Below are 19,883 nucleotides of genomic sequence, written 5' to 3'. Positions count from 1 at the left end.
TTGTGATCAAAGTACAATAGTATATTGGTGTTCAGTGGAAAGTAACTTCCTGCAGGTGTTATAACAAGTTACTCATGCTTCCATTACAACATCTCACTAGCTAACCTTGGGTGCTTTTACCACGTGGTAGCAGCTTTCTGTCCTAAGCTTTTTTTCTAACCCATTTATATAAGTAGAACCTATTTCCCCACATGCCACCACTACTCCTAAGCAAGCTAAAACAGATGTACTCTCCAAAGAAATGGAATCCTTAAAAACAAAAATGAAAAAGAAGTGGGGGGGGCGGCGCCTGGGTGGCTCAGTTGGTTAAGCATTGGCGTTCAGCTCAGGGCATGATCTCCGGTGCATGACTTCGAGTCCCAAGTCGGGCTCTGTGCCGACAGCTCAGAGCCTGGAGTCTTCTTTGGATTCTGTGTTGCCCTCTCTCTCTGCCTCTCCCCAACTTGCGTGCTGGTGCGCACGTGCTCTTTCTCTCTCTCTCTAAAACTGAATAAACATTAAAAAACAAAACAAAAAAACCGGAATGCTTTTCCTGAGGAGGGGTAGCAAGATAGTATGTGTCTTGGTGCCCCAGAGTAAAACAGTCTTCATTCGGTACAGCACAGGCTACTGCTCTTGGGAGAAGCCAGTAGGTCCACACAGTTGTCCAGTTGACTCAGACTCAGAGGCAGTCTTGCCCTCAAGAAGGGACAGCTGGGGAAGCTGACTTACATAACGGCAGAGGGACCTACTCCAGCCACATACATTCATTAACTTAGTCCCTCACTTATAATTGCAACAAAGAATGCTAATAACCATAAGAAAGTTGAGAAAAGCCAATACTAGCAAAGAAGATAGCCAAGATAAGTAAACAGAACAACTGATTCTGGGATAAAACAAATTATTAAGTGAAGAGAAAATGATTTTAAATTATTTTGAAATTAATGTACTAAAAGAGATTTGAGAATACAGTGCATCCATTAATAGGTTGATGTTTAAAAAAAAAATAAAAGGTAGGGGTGCCTGGGTGGCTCAGCTGGTTGGGCATCTGACTTTGGCTCAGGTCATGAGCTCACAGCTCATGAGTTCAAGCCCCACGTCGGGCTCTGTGCTGATAGCTCAGAGCCTGGAGCCTGCTTCAGATTCTGTGTCTCTGTCTCTCTCTGCCCCTCCCCTGCTCTCCCTCTCTCAAAAATAAATAAACATTAAAAAAAAAGTATATTCAGAAATTAAGAATAATTCTTAGAAACCAAACCTATGATTGTGAAAATAAAGGCTCGTTACGATGACTGGAAGAAAAAATTGGGGAATATCTTAGAATTTAGGTGAAGCAAGAAAAAGAAATTTAAAAAGAGAGAGAGAAGTTGAGAAGGAAAATCAATGCAGTGTTCAAAATCCACCTAAAAATAGTTCTGAAAAGATGGAATTTCAAAATTGGAGGAAAGGAAATGAAAGAAGTAATGTATGAAAATTTCTCCGAGATAAGAAAGACACGAATCTTTAGATTGAAAGTGTAGAACCCACTGAATGAAAAAAGACCCAGGTAAACAGACTCTCGTGAAATTTCAGGACATAAAGAATAAAGAGGATAAAAGCTTCTAGAGAGGATAACAAGAAATGAGAAGAATTCTATCTCAGTAGCACAGGATGTTGGGGAAAATATAGCAACATCTTCAGAGTTTTTTTTTTTTTTTTTAATTGTTTTGAAGCTAGCATTCCATCTCCAGAAGAACAATGTCAGAAAGCAAGGAGAGTTGCTCTCTGAAAATTTCATTTGAGGATGTTCTCCATATCCAAGAAATTTCTAATTTCTAATTCTCTCATTTTACACAAAAGGGGCATCAAGATGTAGAATCTAAAATTGATGGCAGATTATTTTTAGGAATGAAGGTAACCAACAGAAAAACTGAAAACAGTCATACAAAATGAGAAGACTGAGAGAAAGGGAGGAAGAAGAAAAAGGAAGCTGAAGGTAGGGCCAGTCAACAAAATTCCTTGTCTTTCACAGAGGACAGAAATGGATCTTTTTTGAAGGTGATAAATCAAGAAATACAGGTATAAACACATAATTTGTGATATGGAGATAACCATTGAAATAATTTTAAATGAAGGCCTCTAGAGAATGATACTAGAGGGTAGAGGGGTGAGAAAGAGACTTCGGCTTTTCTTTTTTTTTTTAAGAGAGTGGCAGGAAACGTACCAAATGTTAATAGGAGTATAATAGGAATTAATAGGAGTGATAACAATTATAAATAGATTTAATTTTCTTCCTATTTCTCAAACCTTCTACAATAACCATGCATTGTTTTTATAATCAGAAGTACACGCACACTTTTACTAAATAGGATCAGGGAAATATTATCATTGTTTATAATGATCACCATGTCCTTAAGTGGTCTTTGTCCCTGATCTCTGATTTATTGGAGGAGCTTCAAGCACACATGGAGTTTACTAAACTTTAAAGAGACACAATCTCACTAGTATTAAAAACAAAGAAAGAAAGAAAAGGAGAGTAGTCTGGCCATATTTAATATCTCTCCATCTTTGCAAGGTCCTCCTTTTCCCAGAGCTTTACGAATGACAAGCACTCTGGTTTAATCTTCTATTCATTATACATGTCTATTTCTACCACTTCCCTGGAAGATAAGTGTCTAGCTTCAGTGTCAGTATTTTCAGGGAATATAACTCCCAGCAGTATATTCTATTTTCAGAAAGTTAGTATTATTAGAAAGTCCTTTAATATATTTAGCCAAAGTGGGCTTCCCTGGAATAACCTCCACCCACTTAGTCTTGATCCTGCTCTCTGAAACTTTTCAGAACAAGCCTGGCAATCTTCTATGCTATATTATGCAATCACTTAAAGATGATTTCCATGTTTCACTGGGTCAACACCAAGTTTATTTTTGCTGTTGCTGCACATCTTGCTTTGACCTCAGAATTTCCACAAACTCCAGGACCAAATTCCTCTTTTGTTTCCCTGGGTCTGAATATGAGCTCATTCACTCATTGATTTTGTAATTCAGTTCATTCAATTACCTACTGTGCATCAGGTCCTTTCAGTAAGAATGCACATTTAAGCAAACAAATAAATGTGTAGAATCTCTCACCCTGGTCAAGCAATCTGACTTATTTCAGACAAGTGCAGACAGTTCAGGAAAGTCAGAGAGAAATAGCCCAAAAGCAGGTGGAAGAGGAAATGGAGAAATAAAATCAAGTTGAAGAATGAGCCAAGAAGAAGGTTCTCATAGAAGAAGTAAAGTTTTACTGTGTGAGGAATTATATTTCGGACTGTTCAGAGAAGAGACCAGTTATTTTGAAATTTTCAAGAGGAATCTGATTTGTGTTTGTCACTCTCAGGGTAGAGGACAAAAAAGGAAAGTATAAATTGTGAATGGAACTCCTGAGACTATGAGCAAGGGTAAGTGAATTATTACCTACAGAAAAAAAAAAAAGGTAATACATTGATTTTCTTTTCCTCTATAGGGATTTACATTTATAAAAGTTAGCAAAATGTGATATACCTGTATACCCGTATACCCGTATAATGGAATAATATTCAGTCATATAAAGGGATGATGCACTCATACATGCTACAATATGGGTGAACCATGAAAACCTTGTGCTAACTGAAAGAAGCCATCATAGAAGACCACATATTATTTTAAGATTCCATTTATATGAAATGTCTAAAATAGGGAAAATATAGAGACAGCAAATGGTTAGTGGTTGCTTGGGCTAAGGAGGATGGGGAGATGTTCTTTCTGTTCTAAAATTGATTGTGGTGATGGTTACACATATAAATACACTTAAAAAATAGCATTTAAGTGGGTAAATTGTATGGTTGTGAATTACATTTCAATAAAGCTGTTTTTAAACATTAATTAACAAATATAACTAGGATAGAGTACTGATTTACTCATTACCCAGCCTTATCTTGGAAGCCCCCAAAAAAGACAGTTGACTGATTTTCTTTTTTTAAATTTTTTTTAACGTTTATTTATTTTTGAGACAGAGAGAGACAGGGCATGACCGGGGGAGGGTCAGAGAGAGAGGGAGACACAGAATCTGAAACAGGCTCCAGGCTCTGAGCAGTCAGCACAGAGCCCGACGCGGGGCTTGAACTCACGGACTGTGAGATCGTGACCTGAGCTGAAGTCGGCCACTTAACCGACTGAGCCACCCAGGCGCCCCTTGACTGATTTTCTAACAAAAAGCTCTGACTTATTTTCAAGGTTATTAAAGCGTATTATTCAATGTTCAGAATCTAACACATTCTTGATTTGATCCCTACTTCTAGACTGCATTTAATATTAACATTCAACAAATTCATACTGAGTGCTAAGCTGTGCTTGGCACTTGGGTCAGCAAAGAGGACAGCAACCCTGCCCCCACTCTTGGGGACTGTTCATTCCTATCCAGAGTCCAACAAAACTCACCACCAGCCCCTGCCTTGGAGAGTCAATAAAAATCCCATTTTGGTTGACCAAGTTCCTTTCTTCCTTTTAGATTCCAGGTAATCTGATGTCATTGGTATGTGTGCTCATAGAACATTAAATCTAATTGGCATTTTAAAAACCTTGTTTAAGGATCAGGACAGGTAGGGAAAAACAAACAAACAAACAAACAAACAAACAATAACAAACTAGTGAAAAAAGCAGATGGTGGATTTTATGAGGTGGCTTTTTTCCTTCTTTTTTTAAAATTGTTTAAAAATTTTTTAAATTTACATCCAAGTTAGTTAGTATATAGTGCAATAATGATTTCAGGAGTAGAATCCAGTGATTCATCACCTATGTACAACACCCAGTGCTCATCCCAGCAAGTGTCCTCCTTAATGCCTCTTGCCCATTTAGCCCATCCCCTTACCCATAGCCCCTCCAGCAATCCTCAGTTTGTTCTCTGCATTTAAGAGTCTCTTATGTTTTGTCCCCCTCCCTGTTTTTGTATTATTTTTGCTTTCCTTCTCCTATGTTCATCTGTTTTGTATCTTAAATTCCACATATGAGTGAAGTCATATGATCTTTGTCTTTCTCTGACTAATTTCACTTAGCATAATACCCTGTGAGTTGACTTTGCAACCTCAGTTGAATGTCTCGGTTCCCACAAGACCCTTTCTGCATTAATCAGTGCCATTGGCTGAGGGGCTCCTCCCCTAGTTCTTGCTGGATTCTCTCCCACAGCTCCTGTTCCTTCCATATTTCCCTACTCAGGTATATGCCTGTGAGCACTCACCCTAACTCACTCTACTGTCAGTGACTGTCCAGACTCATGGAAGACTTTGGGAAAATGGAAGCCTTATTTCAGACCCAAGTTATGGGAGATGAGTGATGGTTGGATTGCCTGAACTGTGCAGAGGACACGTTTTATTTCCACCTCATTGTAGGTGCCAACTGAATTATAGTCTCCTGATTTATTAGAACAGCTTCAAGATAGGTCATCCAGTATTTGTTTCTCAAATATTAAAAATAACTATTAGACTGATCAATTACTCATCATTGGTGTTTAAAGAGTCTGATATCAATAAGATTTAAGAGTCACTATCATTGTGTAAAAATTAAAGTCACCTTAACTAAGAAATATGGCAAGGGGCCAGTGAGCACCTGTCTCAAGAAAGCTGGCTAAAAATAGGGAAGAAGACACTTTAACCACCAACAAAATGTCTCTATTGTGCATCAAGTAATTAGTTCGAAAATAGTGGAGTTCCCATACCTGCTTAGCAAGATAGAGTTTGGTGATAGATGATCTGTTGATCTTGGTTCTGTATACATGAAGAAGCTGCCAAGGGGCCAGGAGCCAAAGGAAACCCAAGGGAATCCACACCAGAACAGTTTGCTCAAAACAAAGTGGCAGGTCTGCTTCTGGGCTATCCAGGAATGAAGAATTCTGGGGGACCAAAGACGGAAGGATTGTTGAATATACTCATGTTTTGAAGACAGAAAACCAGTGCGAGACCACCCTCCCCTCCGACCCATTTCTAAACAATTTTAACTCAGTTCTACATCCATATCTGTCCTGACCCTTTAACTAGCTGCATTTTCCTATTTATTTCCATTGATATAGCTTCAACATTTAATGACAGTGACTTTTCTGGCCAACCCAACCTTAAAAAGCCTTTCTTTCTAGGCGAATTTCTCCACCAGCTCTTCTCAGGAAACTTCACTACTGCATTTGCTAGGTTGCGGGAAGAAGAGGAATGGACAGTTCCTCAATTCAAACAGTTCCCTGGGATATAGAAACTTGTTCTTCTTCTACTTTTTAGCACTGATTAAGCTCCCTGACAGATGTTCCAACATGCAGCCAGCAGGATGCTTTAGTCACACTATGACATTTAGTCTCCTTTGAGCCAGAGGGGCTTATAGTGATTGGAACCTGAGGGGATTGTTGGCACAGGAGCTGCAAAGGCACTATTGGATGGGAGGCTCATTCCCAGCAGGTCTGTAGTCTTTACTTTCTGTAATAGGTAGAAGTGTCTTGGGAAGTGGGGGTGGGAACACCAGTTCTTATTTCTCAGTCTTGTAAGGGGTAATTTTTCTCTCCTTATAAATATTTTCAAATTGTTTTTGTATAGTTGTTTGCACAAACTCTTTAAAGAAAACATTGAGGTGCCCTGACCAAGAGCTCTGTCAGATAGTCTCAGAATTCTCCAAAGATGCCCTGCTGAGGGGCACCTGGGTGGTTCAGTTGGTTGAGTACCTGACTTGGGCTCAGGTCATGATCTCACAGTTCATGAGTTCAAACCCGGTATCAGGCTCACCACTGTCAGCGTGTAGCCTGCTTTGGATCCTCTGTCTCCTTCTCTCTCTGCCCATCCCCCTTTTGCGCGCTCTCTCTCTGTCTCTCAAAAAGAAATAAATATTAAAAAAAAAAAAAGATGGCCTGCTGAGATCCTGGGGCCTATTAAGCCCCACCTGCCTGTGGTATGGAGGTCCTAGCCTGAGGCCCTTGGGGCCCAGGTTCTTTCTAAGATGGGAATGCTAACTCTGCGATCTCATTCTTACTCTTCTTATCTCTCCACCAAGAGATTCTAACTTTAGAATTCAGAAGAATAACCTAAGATATTTAAACTATTTTAACAAGCCCTCCATGTGATTCTGGTGCTGTGCTAGGCATTTGAAGACCACACTTCCACAGAATCATTAAATCCTAGGTTCCTTCTCATTTTCTATTCCACTAAGCCATTTAGTAACTGTTGCTCACCCTGTCTGCCTTGAAATTCTCTGCTCTAATGGTTCCAAAATGGTCTTGGTGCTCGTGACACCCAAATCTGCATCCCTGGCCTCAACTTCCACTCCACACCCCTAACTGCCAGGTCCTCTAGAACATATAGCTATCACTTCAACCTCAGCATGCCTCGACAAAACTCAACCAGGGTCTCCTCTTCTTCCTCTCAGCCCACAAACCCCACAACAACTTTCCCTCCTAATATTGTTGAGATTGGAAGTCTTTTCCCTATTTCTCTTTAGAGAAGATGATTTTGCAGCTAGCTAGTTTGAGAAAAGAGTCTAAGAGGGGCACCTGGGTAGCTCAGCCGGTTAAGCGTCTGACTTCGGCTGAAGCCATGATCTCATGGTTTGTGATTTTGAGCCCCACATCAGGCTTTGTGCTGACAGCTTGGAGCCTGGAGCCTGCTTCAGATTCTGTGTTTCCCTCTCTCTCTTTGCCCCTCCCCTGCTCATGTTCTGTCTCTCTCTCTGCCAAAAATAAAATAAAGATTAAGAAAATTTTCAAAATAAAAAAAAGAGTCTAGGATATAATAAACATATGTTAGAGAATATGTTACCTCTCCCACATAGAATGTCCTCTGGAGATATTATGACTTATCTTCTCTTAAACAAACAAACAAACAAACAAACCCTAGAAGAAACAAAACCAAATCCTGAGGTTTAGACCACCTGCACATCTAACTTTTCTGGTTCTTATTGGTAGCCACTTGAGGTTCATCTACTATTTTGTTCTGAGTCTGAGAAGAGTCAACAGTGAAGAGAAGTAGTATTTCTCACCCAAAATGTAGAGTTGCAGAACTTCTCCAGCATGATTCCTGGAGCACTTCTGGAATGAAGGCTCTTTTGTGACTCTGTTGTTTCTTATTATGTTTCTTATTAAGTCTTCCTCAGAGAAGGTGGACTCAAGTTGCAGTTCAGGATGTTACCTCCTATTCTGACATTCCAGATAAAATCATGTTTCCTGACCTTTCATCCTAACAGCTTACTCATTAACTTGCTCAGATGTTTATTTGCATTATCTCAGTAGCTAGACATGTGACTGAGGGGCCCCAGGGGCAGGTAGACTCACCATCCCCTGAAGAACCAGAAGCCTCTGTAGGTATGGTCTTATGTAAAAGGAATCACTGGAAAATGTCAGCAGAGGCATGCCTGGGTGGCTCAGTTGGTTGAGTGTCCAACTTCGGCTCAGGTCATGATCTCCCTGCTTGTGAATTTGAGCCCGTGTCTGGCTCTGTGCTGATAGCCCAGAGCCTGGAGCCTGCTGCAGATACTGTCTCCATCTCTCTCTGCCCCTCCCCTACTCACACTCTCTCTCTCTCTCAAGTATAAATAAAAAATAAACATTAAAATTTTTTGAAAAAAAAGAAAAACAAGAAAAATGTCAGCAGAGCTGGCAGACAACCCAGGAGAGAAGGAGCCTTTCCTTCTCTTGAAGACATATGACCTAAAAAGAGAAGTGTCCATGGAGGGGCAACTATCTTTAAACATGCAGTTTTACTTCTGTTTTAAGGCCTCAGAATTTATAGGAATGAGAAATGTCCTACTCTTCTGGATTTTAAATTAAAAGTTTAAAAATAGTATAAACTTTATTTGAAAAACTCAGGTTATAAAATAGTATATCCAGTGTGAACCTATACGTAAATATACGTTATGCAACAAAATGTTAACCTTAGCTGTTAGAGCTGTGGGTGATTTTCCTTTTTGCTTGTCTGCATTTTCTGATTTTTTCCCCATAATTATCAGGTATTATGCAATAATATTTTAAAGCAATCTTTTTGTATTGTGGTAAAAAACATGACAGAAATTTTACCATCCAACCATTTCTAAGCGTATACAGTTCAGGAGTGTCAAGTATATTCACATTATTGTGCAACCACTCTCCAGAACTTTTCCCAACTGAAATTGGGAAATTTTGCCCAACTGAAACTCTATACCCAGTAGATAACAACTCCCCATTAGCCCTTCCCCTAGAAAAGCAAATGCTCTTTTAAAATCAGGGTACCCAATGGAAACCAATTTGATAATAAATTTCATATATCGAAAAAAAAAAGAATAATAATACAGTAAAATCAGGGTACCCGAAATTAACAGCAGCCATACATGCTTGCCAACATATTAAAGTACAGATGCCATTATTTGGGGGATCATGTGAAACCATTTTGTTCACTAACACAAAAAAACACTTCTTTGTTCTGTGAGTATATACAGACCATCTACAGAGAGTAATTAACAAAAGAGTATTTATACTTTAATGTATACATACATACATATATATTAATTTTTTTAACATTTATTTATTCTTTGAGAGAGAGAGACAGAGTGTGAGAGGGTGTGGGCAGAGAGAGAGGGAGATACAGAATCCAAAGCTGAGCTGTCAGCACAGAGCCCGACTAGAGACTCGAACCCATGATCTGAGCCAAAGTCAGATGCTTAACTGACTGAGCCATCCAGGTGCTCCCATACCTATATATTTAATGTAGACTTTAGTGCCTGGCCTAAGGTTAACTATCCATTTGGTTACCTTAAACTCACAAATGATAATAACACTTACCACTAGTACCAGTGGGTATGTTGTGAATTATTAGCATCTGAAAGATGTGTAACTTTAATTAGGACAGTCATTCAGTTCTGTGAATGACTTAGGCCTTGGGGTGTTCAAATACATTTGGACAGAAATTTTCTATGTTTACCATAAACATTTTCTAGTTCCTCAATATACACATACTAAACTATTCTTATGTAATTAGATGGTATTGCCATACTTGCCACATAAATGTATAAATGCATAAATAAAACCTGGATAAAAACATGGTGCCAAGTGTTTCTAATGGATTTGTTTTGGGGGGTTTTTTTAGACTTAAAAAAATGTTTTTTATTATTTATTTATTTATTTATTTATTTATTTATTTATGTGAGTAATCTCTATACTCAGCGTGGGGCTTGAACTCACAACTCCAAGATCAAGAGTCACATGCTCTACCAACTGAGTCAGCTAGCCACTCCTTATTCCTTATGGATTTGTGATTGTCCTCAGATTTGTTGCCTGTTTCCGCTGTTAAATATCAGAATGATTACATGACATGTGTCCATTATTCCCAGTCGACATCCAACTGAAAATATTGTGTCAAAAAAAGAATGAAATCCTCATGACTGAATCCATTCCTTTGGGAGCTACTTTGACCAAAGAGGTGAAATGAGAAATTCTGATGAGAGAAACAAATAACACGAACCTGGCTCACCTAAAGTGGTGATGCTTAGGACACACTGGCAGACACTAGACAACTTGTCACACATGCTCCACGGCCAAACTCTAAGGGCTTTTCAGAAAAGTCATCGATGCCTGCAGCTGTGTTCCCTGATGACTTAGCCTGCTCAACACTAGACTTCCCATACTGGCCTGTTTGATGCCCTCCAACTAATTAGTTTAATCAGGAATAAACTCTCACTCTCCCTAAACTGTGTGTTTGCCTCTTTTCCTGTCTCTCTTTTTTATAAATCCTGGCTTTTGCCTTTGTTGACAATAGTGTAATGACAATCTCTCTCAAGTATGAAAAAACTAGCATACAGACATCCAGTTAAATGTCTGAGTTAGTCTTTGACAATGATGTCAATCCTCTTCTTTCTAGCAGATGGATATTGACTGAACATGTCTAGCAAGTAGTTATGAAAGCAAATTGGCTATGCTTGGAAATGTTCATTGAGACTGAAGAGAGGGCCTAATGAGAGGTATGGTGTGAGTGGAATTATTTTCTACTTATAAAATGTAAACTCCCTGTGGTGTCTACTGCAAATAAGATGAACAAAAAGTGACTGATAAAAATTGTAATCATGTTTTAAAACAAGCAGAATTTGTACTCATTTGTGCTTAAAACATTTTGAGTAGCCAAAAAAAGGGAGGGTGGAGGATCTAAATATTCACCAAAACAAATGCTTAGGTTTTAGGATATTTACTGACATGGATAGGGTAAACATATGATGTATTATCAAATGAAAGAAGAAGTGGGTGGGTCTGGCATGTAAAGAGTTTGGCAGTTACCATTCCATCCTAACAAGTAAAATGTTGGACAGACTGAAAAATCAACAATTCTTCTTAGATCAGTAAGAGAAGTAAGGTCACAGAGCAAACTGCTGTCCCCCAAATTGAAGAGACAGACAGGCAGACAGGCAAATGCAGAGAATCACAATTTACTGGGGTGGGGAATGCTGAACTGTAATTTACCAACTGATAGAGAGTCTTAGTGTCTGAGTCACAGAGTCACTGAGTTTTTCTTTTCTTTCTTTCCTTTTCTTTTTTTTGTTTTTTTGGTTTGTTTTTAAATTTAAATCCAAGTTAGTTAACATAGAGTGTAATAACAATTTTAGGAATAGAATTTAGTGATTCATCACTTACATATAACACCCAGTGCTCATCCCAACAAGTGCCCTCCTTAGTACCCATCACCCATTTAGCTCATCCCCCCACCCAAAACCACACCAGCAACCCTCGGTTTGTTCTCTGTATCTAAGTCTTTTATGGTTTGTCTTCCTCTCTGTTTTTATCTTATTTTGAGAACTTTTCTTTTTTAAGTAAGTAAACAATTTATTAAGGGCTTTGCCTACAAAAGCACAACATAGACAAAGTCTGAAACGTCATTACTATAGACATCACCCAGTTGATAACTTAGAGTAGAAAATGCAGGAAAGTGACCCAGGGCTGACTTCCCACATCTGCACTTGGGCAAGTGCATGGGGGGAAGACTGTTCTAGGAGTCACATCGTGAAACTGTTGTGAAACTGTTATTCTGCCATTGTCTCTGCAAAGTCTGTTAGCCACTGAATGACAGGATGGTTTGGGCATTAGCCGTTCCTGTAAATAGAATGTTGTCTCTCAATCATTCATGTCCATACCGCCAAGGTAGCACATTAGCAACTCCAGCTCATTTTTATCGAATATTTTAATCAAATCAATAGAAAGCAATTCTGTGAATCCCTCCAGGAAGTTGTTCATTTACTTGTGGACCCTGTTCACAAATCTGCACTGGATGACTCAGTTTCTGCCTGAAATCCAACTGAAGTCTCCATCATGTCTGAGAGGTTCAAAAAAAAAAAAAAATCCAGGGGGACTCTGTGATAGGGGAGCTCCCCCCTATAAACATTTTTATGAGTTTTACCTTCAGGAGCTTGAGGAGGTTCTCACAGTGAATATTGGAGAAAAATCTCATCCTGCTTCTGGCAGGCAGAGAAGAAAAGTAGCCATTTGAAATATACCAGAGCATTCTGTTTTTAACAAGATCTGCTCTCAGAAGAACTGTTTAACCAGAACTTAACCCATTGGGGTTTTCTCAGAGCCTAACCAACCTGCAGAGAGAGAAATGCCCAAATCAGCCTACTCTAGCCTTCTTGTTCCACCTAAGAGAGGAGGCTGAGAGGTACTTGCAAAGTTCACAGTCTGGAGGCACCAGATCACTAAAAGACTGAGACCTAGTCATAGGACCAGAGAACACTTCCTCTCCTCCAACATGTCACCACCATATCACTAAAGGCCAATTTCAGCAGTTCCTTTTACCCAGTACATCAAGTCCAGCTACCAAGAAAAAATTGCAAGGCATACTCAAAGGCAAAAAACACAGTTTGGAGAGATAAAGCAAACATCAGAACCAGACTCAGATATGGCAGGGAGGTGGGAATGATCAGACTAGGAACTTAAAACCACTATGATTAATATGCTAAAGGCTCTAATGGATGAACTAGACAACATACAAGAACAGATGGGCGATGTAAGCAAAGAGAAATTCTAAGAAAGAATCAAAATGCTGGAGATAAAAAAACATTGTAATGGAAAGGAAGATGGCCTTTAATGGGCTTATTAGTAGACTGGACACAGCACAGGAAAGAATCTCTGAGCTTGAGGAGATCTCTGTAGAGAATGCTACAACTACAAAGCAATGAGAAATTAATCTGAAAAACAACAGGAGTATCTAAGAACTGTGGGACAACCACAAAAGGTGTAGTTCAAACAAGAACAGAAGTATGTAACCCAAGGGTGATCTTTCCTGGCATGCCAGAGGGCTCTGCAATCATTCCAGCACCTTGAATATTTGTATCAATGACTTACAAGCATTGACATAACTCATGCTTAATGGATATCTATTATATGTCAACCTCATGTAGGTTTCTTAAATAATGAATACATTTCTATGTTAAACACTAACAGTTTTGTCTCTTTTAGTCCTTATAATAATATTAAAAACATTCTTTTAATGTTTATTTTATTTTTTGAGAGAGAGAGAGAGAGAGAGCAAGAGCGTGAGCGGGGGAGGGGCAGAGAAAGAGGGAGACAGAATCCAAACAGGCTCCAGGCTATCAGACAGAGCCTGACACAGGGCTTGAACTCACAAACCATGAGATCATGACCTGAGCCAAAGTCGGACACTCAACCAACTGAGCCACCCAGGTGCCCCTGTCCTTATAATAATCTTATGAAGTAGGTATTTTTTTTTTTTTTACAATTTCACCAACTGAGGTTCAGAAGGGTTAAGAAAATAATTCTACATCCCATAATTTATGAAGAACAATGTTTCATATCTGTATAGTAAGAATGTCAGATGTCCTTCTACCCTTTTATGAGGTAGTGAACACTAGAGAAAAGATACGTGCTCTGGGGAGAAGGTCTGACTAGAAGATTTCCAAGATTTTATGATTTAATGTATATGCAATTTACATAAAAAACAAAAATACTGTGATGATTCCCTTTACCTGAGGATGCACTGTAGAATTTCTTTAAATCAAGCTGTCCTAGGGGCGCCTGGGTGGCTCAGTCGGTTGAGCGTCCGACTTCGGCTCAGGTCACGATCTCATGGTCCGTGAGTTTGAGCCCCCCGTCAGGCTCTGGGCTGATGGCTCAGAGCCTGGAGCCTGCTTCCGATTCTGTGTCTCCCTCTCTCTCTGACCCTCCCCCATTCATGCTCTGTCTCTGTCTCAAAAATAAATAAATGTTAAAAAAAAAAATAAAAAAAAAAAATAATAAAATAAATCAAGCTGTCCTAGTGCCCTGAAGATGTGATCTGAATATGTCAAATACGTGCAAGTTTGCAGGATGTTCCTATTCTATCAGAAGAGGTGTTCTGCGAACTCTCTCCTTTAGTGTTATCATTGATATTTAAAGACTGTACTGAAGGGGCACCTGGGTGGCTCAGTCAGTTGAGTGTCTGACTCTTGATTTCAGCTCAGGTCATGATCTCACCGGGCTCTGTGCTGAAGGTATGAAGCCTGCTTAGGATTCTCTCTCTCCCTCTCTCAATGCTCTTCCTTCTATCTCCCTCTCATGCTCCTCCCTCTCTCTTTCCTTCTCTCTCAAAATAAATAAACATTAAAAAAAAAACACAAAGACTGTACTAAAAAAGACATCTTGCAAGATGTGAAGGAGTCAGGAAACCTGGATTCTGGCCTTGCCTCTGCTGGTCTTATGTAAAATGATCTCTCCCAAATCTCCTCCTAACGGTCTCCAAAAATCTCAATGTATGTATACTAAATTCATTGCATAGAGATAATTCGGTTGGAGAGAATGTTTGATCAGAATGACTTGGCAAAGAATATGCTGTATCATTTCTACTTAGTAAGCAAATGTTGACTAATAAACGTCTGCACTAAGTAACTGAAAACTCTACAAAAGTTCAATGTTCAAGATAACCAAAGAGTTGTATACTTTTAGTTAATGATTACAGATAAACTTAAGAAAAGTTTTCTTTCTGGTGTAATATCTTAATATAGATTTTGAGATTTAAGTGGTAACAGAAAAAAGACTGTTTTTCCCTTCATATTTTAAAATTTCGCCTATTAGTTCATGCTCCTATAGCAAAAACTAAAAACTATAATTATAAAGTAATAAGATAAGTACTACCCAATTCTCCCACCAAAGATAATGTGTACATTTTTGTATTGCTAAAACCAAAAATATTTTTAGAATAACCAGAGACCAAACAGGATGTACAGATGAGTAAAATTTAAAATTTTTTCATTTATTTAAAATGAATTTACCAGCAATTTACCAGAAATCCATTCAAACTAGTGTAGCTAGTTTGTCGAAAGATGCAAACTAAACACAAAACAAGAAACAATATTTTGCTTCTACCTATTGTCTTCAGCCATGCTATATATAGCCTTCCCTGCCCTTGACCACATGTCAGGTAGATCCTATAGCTTTTTGGTTTCTTTCAGGTACTAAAAGTTCAGGCTAATCTAATTTAAATCTCACATGTATTTTTAAAAAAAACAGCTTTATTGAGTTATAAATTTCTATATAATTCACCCACTTAAAGTGTACAGTTCAATTATTTTTGGCATATTCACAGTTGTGCAACCATTACTACAATAAATTTTGGAACATTACTATCACCCACAAAACAATCTCACTTTCATTTTAAAGCCCCTCCCATTTTCTTAGCTCAGAGACCTCAGCCACTGCTAGAAAGAAGTGTCATTCCTTTTATCTTTTTTCTTTGTTATTCAATTCCTTGTCATCTAATTTCCAGGATGTGAGGGGCAGGGATGGGAGCACTGAAGAAAAGATGCAAAGGTAATTTCACTGAGCTGGTAAAATGCCTGGCACTGAGGAGTTTCCCAGGCTATGGGACCTTTCAAGGGAAAATTGGAAAAATTCCAAGCAAACTGGGATAATGGGCCACCCTATGAGTTACTGCTATTTGTAGTTCACTCTTGCTTGATCAATGGCTAACTATTACACTTTGTTACAGTTGCCTTCCAGGTGGTCCAACTCTTAGCTCTTCCTTGAGGCACACTGGAGACCTCCAAACTGAAATTCCTAACACAAGTTGTGGACTCTGAATGACCTCTTCCCCTCTCAAATCCTGTCTTTCAGTATAGTACACTCTTGCACTTCTCGTGGTATTGTTTGTTCACTGGATTAAGTTGGGAACAACCAGATCTCCATTATAATGTTAACTTCCTACTTTTATCACTGGCAAATAATCTATAGAGTGATACTTTGGCGATATGTGGATATTCAGCCCCTACTCAACCTTTTACCTAATGGTTTTAGTATTGGTGGTCTTTAACTGATTTATGTCATTAAGGGTTGCAAAAACAGTTATTCTCTAATTCTAGAAGATCAATGATGGTGCTAATGAACATTTGGATACAACTTTTTGTGTGAACGTGTTATCAATTCTCTTGGGTATATACAGAGGAAATGCTGTGACATATGGCAACTCTATGTTTAACATTTCAAGAACCCCCAGACCATTTTACCAAGCAGCTTCACCATTTTACATTTCCACCAGCAGTAGATGAAACTTCTACATGCTCCACATACTTGCAAATGCTTGGTTTGGTCAGTCTTATCGGTTATAGTCATTCTAGTGGGTGTAAAGTGGTATCTCATTGGGGTTTTGATTTGCATTTCCCTAATGACTAATAATGCTGAACATCTTGTCACATTTTTGTTGGTCAACTACATACCTTCTTTGGTGAAATCTATATACAAATCCTTTGCCCATTTTAAAATTGGATTGTCTTGTCAACTGATGAGTGGATAGAGAAGATGTGGTATACACACACACACACACACACACACACACACACACACACTGGAATATTACTCAGCCATCAAAAAGAATGAAATCCTGACGTTTGCAATGACATAGATGGAGTTAGAGTGTATTATGCTAAGCAAAATAAGTCAGAGAAAGACACATACCATATGATTTCATTCATATGTGGAATTTAGGAAACAACAGATGAACATATAAAAAGGGGGGGAAAAGAGAGAGAAGGAAGCAAACCATGAGACTCTTTTTAAGTTTATGTATTTTGAGAGGGGGGGGAGGGGCAGAGAGAGAGGGAAAGAGAATCCCAAGCAGGCTCTGTGCTGTCAGTGTGTAGCCTGATGGTGGCTAGATCCCATGAACTGTGAGATCATGACCTGAGCCAAAACCAAGAGTTGGATGCCTAACCGACTAAGCCACCCAGGCACCCCAAGAGATTTTAATGATAGAGAACAAACTGAGGGTTTATAGAGGGAGGTGGGTGGGGGGTGGGCTAAATGGATGATGGGTATTGAGGGCACATGTTATGATGAGTACTGGGTGTTATACGTAAGTGATAAAGCACCAAATTCTATTCCTGAAATCAATATTACACTATATGTTAACTACAATTTAAATAAAAATTTAGAAGAAAATAGGAGTCTTTTTTTAATATTTATTATTTTTTTAAATATGAAATTATCAAATTGGTTTCCATATAACACCCAGTGCTCATCCCAACAGGTGCCCTCCTCAATACCCATCACCCACCCTTCCCTCCCTCCCACCCTTCATCAACCCTCAGTTTATTCTCAGTTTTTAAGAGTCTCTTATGGTTTGGCTCTCTCCCTTTCTAACTTTTTTTTTTCCTTCCCCTCCCCCATGGTCTTCTGTTAAGTTTCTCAGGATCTACATAAGAGTGAAAACATATGGTATCTGTCTTTCCCTGTATGACTTATTTCACTTAGCATAACACTCTCCAGTTCCGTCCACGTTGCTACAAAAGGCCATATTTCATTCTTTCTCATTGCCAAGTAGTATTCCATTGTGTATGTAAACCACAATTTCATTTTTTTTTATCCATTCATCAGTTGATGGACATTTAGGCTCTTTCCATAATTTGGCTATTATTGAAAGTGTTTATTATTATAAACATTGGGGTACAAGTGCCCCTATGCATCAGCACTCCTGTATCCCTTGGGTAAATTCCTAGCAGTGGTGTTGTTAGGTCATAGGATAGATCTATTTTTAATTTTTTTTTAATGTTTATTTATTTTTGAGAGAGAGAGAGAGAGAGAGAGAGAGAGAGCGAGCGAGCCGGAGAAGGTCATAGAGAGAGAGAGGGAGACACAGAATCTGAAGCGGGTTCCACACTCTGAGCTATCAGCACAGAGCCCAATGTGGGGCTTGAACTCACGAACAGTGAGATCAGACCTGAGCTGAAGTCGAATGCTTAACCAACTGAGCCACCCAGGCGCCCCTATTTTTAATTTTTTGAGGAAACTCCACCGTTTTCCAGAGTGGCTGCACCACTTTGCATTCCCACCAACAGTGCAAGAGGGTTCCCATTTCTCCACATCCTCGCCAGCATCTATAATCTCCGGATTTGCTCATTTTAGCCACTCTGACTGGTGTGAGATGGTATCTGAGTGTTGTTTTGATTTGTATTTCCCTGATGAGGAGTGACATCGAGCATCTTTTCATGTGCCTGTTGACCATCTGGATGTCTTCTTTAGAGAAGTGTCTATTCATGTTTTCTGCTCATTTCTTCACTGGATTATTTTTTTCGGGTGTGGAGTTTGGTGAGCTCTTTATAGATTTTGGATACTAGCCCTTTGTCCGATATGTCATTTGCAAATATCTTTTCCCATTCTGTCGGTTGCCTTTTAGTTTTGTTGATTGTTTCCTTTGCAGTGCAGAAGCTTTTTATCTTCATGAGGTCCCAATAGTTCTTTGTTGCTTTTAATTCCCTTGCCTTTGGAGATGTGTCAAGTAAGAAATTGCTGTGGCTGAGGTCAGAGAGGTTTTTTCCTGCTTTCTCCTCTAGGGTTTTGATGGTTTCCTGTCTCATATTCAGGTCCTTCATCCATTTTGAGTTTATTTTTGTGGATGGTATAAGAAAGTGGTCTAGTTTCATTCTTCTGCATGTTGCTGTCCAGTTCTCCCAGCACCATTTGTTAAAGAGACTGTCTTTTTTCCATCGGATATTCTTTCCTGCTTTGTCAAAGATTAGGTTGGCCATACTTTTGTGGGTCCAATTCTGGAGTCTCTATTCTATTCCATTGGTCTATGTGTCTGTTTTTGTGACAATACCATGCTGTCTTGATGATTACAGCTTTGTAGTAGAAGCTAAAGTCTGGGATTGTGATGCCTCCCACTTTGGTCTTCTTCTTCAATACTACTTTGGTTATTCAGGATCTTTTGTGGTTCCATACAAATTTTAGGATTGTTTGTTCTAGCTTCGAGAAGAATGCTGGTGCAATTTTGATTGGGATTGCATTGAATGTGTAGATAGCTTTGGGTAGTATTGACATTTTAACAATATTTATTCTTCCAATCCATGAACATGGAATGTTTTTTCATTTCTTTTTATCTTCTTCAGTTTCCTTCATAAGCTTTCTATAGTTTTCAGCATACAGATCTTTTACATCTTTGGTTAGGTTTATTACTAGGTATTTTATGATTCTTGGTGCAATTGTGAATGGGATCAGTTTCTTTGTCTTTCTGTTGCTTCATTATTAGTGTATAAGAATGCAACTGATTTCTGTACATTAATTTTGTATCCTGCAACTTTGCTGAATTCATGTATCAGTTCTAGCAGACTTTTGGTGGAGTCTATCAGGTTTTCCACGTATAATATCATGTCATCTGCAAAAAGTGAAAGCTTGATTTCATGTTTGCCAATTTTGATGCCCCTGATTTCCTTTTGTTGTCTGATTACTGATGCTACAGCTTCCAACACTATGTTAAACAACAGCAGTGAGAGTGGACATCCCTGTCGTGTTCCTGATCTCAGGGGGAAAGCTCTCAGTTTTTCCCCATTGAGGATGATATTAGCTGTGGGCTTTTCATAAATGGCTTTTGTAATGTTTAAGTATGTTCCTTCTATCCCGACTTTCTCAAGAGTTTTTATTAAGAAAGGATGCTGAATTTTGTCAAA

The 19,883-nt window shown here is 38.9% G+C and overlaps 1 protein-coding gene across 4 annotated transcripts in view; it reads right to left on the bottom strand.

Moving 5' to 3' along the window:
• The window catches only part of ABCC2 (ATP binding cassette subfamily C member 2), a 65,455-nt gene extending 57,300 nt beyond the window's left edge, over positions 1 to 8,155 (bottom strand). For 2 of the 4 annotated variants that reach the window (XM_040486133.1, XM_040486135.1), the window contains exons 1-2: positions 7,980 to 8,012; positions 5,689 to 5,862 (exon numbers count right to left, since the gene is read on the bottom strand). In XM_040486133.1, coding sequence (XP_040342067.1) covers positions 5,689 to 5,862; positions 7,980 to 8,012 — 207 coding nt within the window. Of the gene's footprint in view, positions 1 to 5,688; positions 5,863 to 7,979 lie in introns of all 4 variants that reach the window. The other 2 variants (XM_040486134.1, XM_040486136.1) reach the window with 2 other exon arrangements.
• Positions 8,156 to 19,883: the final 11,728 nt, after the last annotated feature.

The sequence above is a fragment of the Herpailurus yagouaroundi genome, unplaced genomic scaffold, assembly GCF_014898765.1.
Source record: "Herpailurus yagouaroundi ecotype Mexico unplaced genomic scaffold, PumYag 163, whole genome shotgun sequence".
Classification (NCBI taxonomy): Eukaryota; Metazoa; Chordata; class Mammalia; order Carnivora; family Felidae; genus Herpailurus; species Herpailurus yagouaroundi.
The sequence above is the reverse complement of the archived record's forward strand: the minus strand, read 5'-3'. Positions and strand labels throughout refer to the sequence as shown.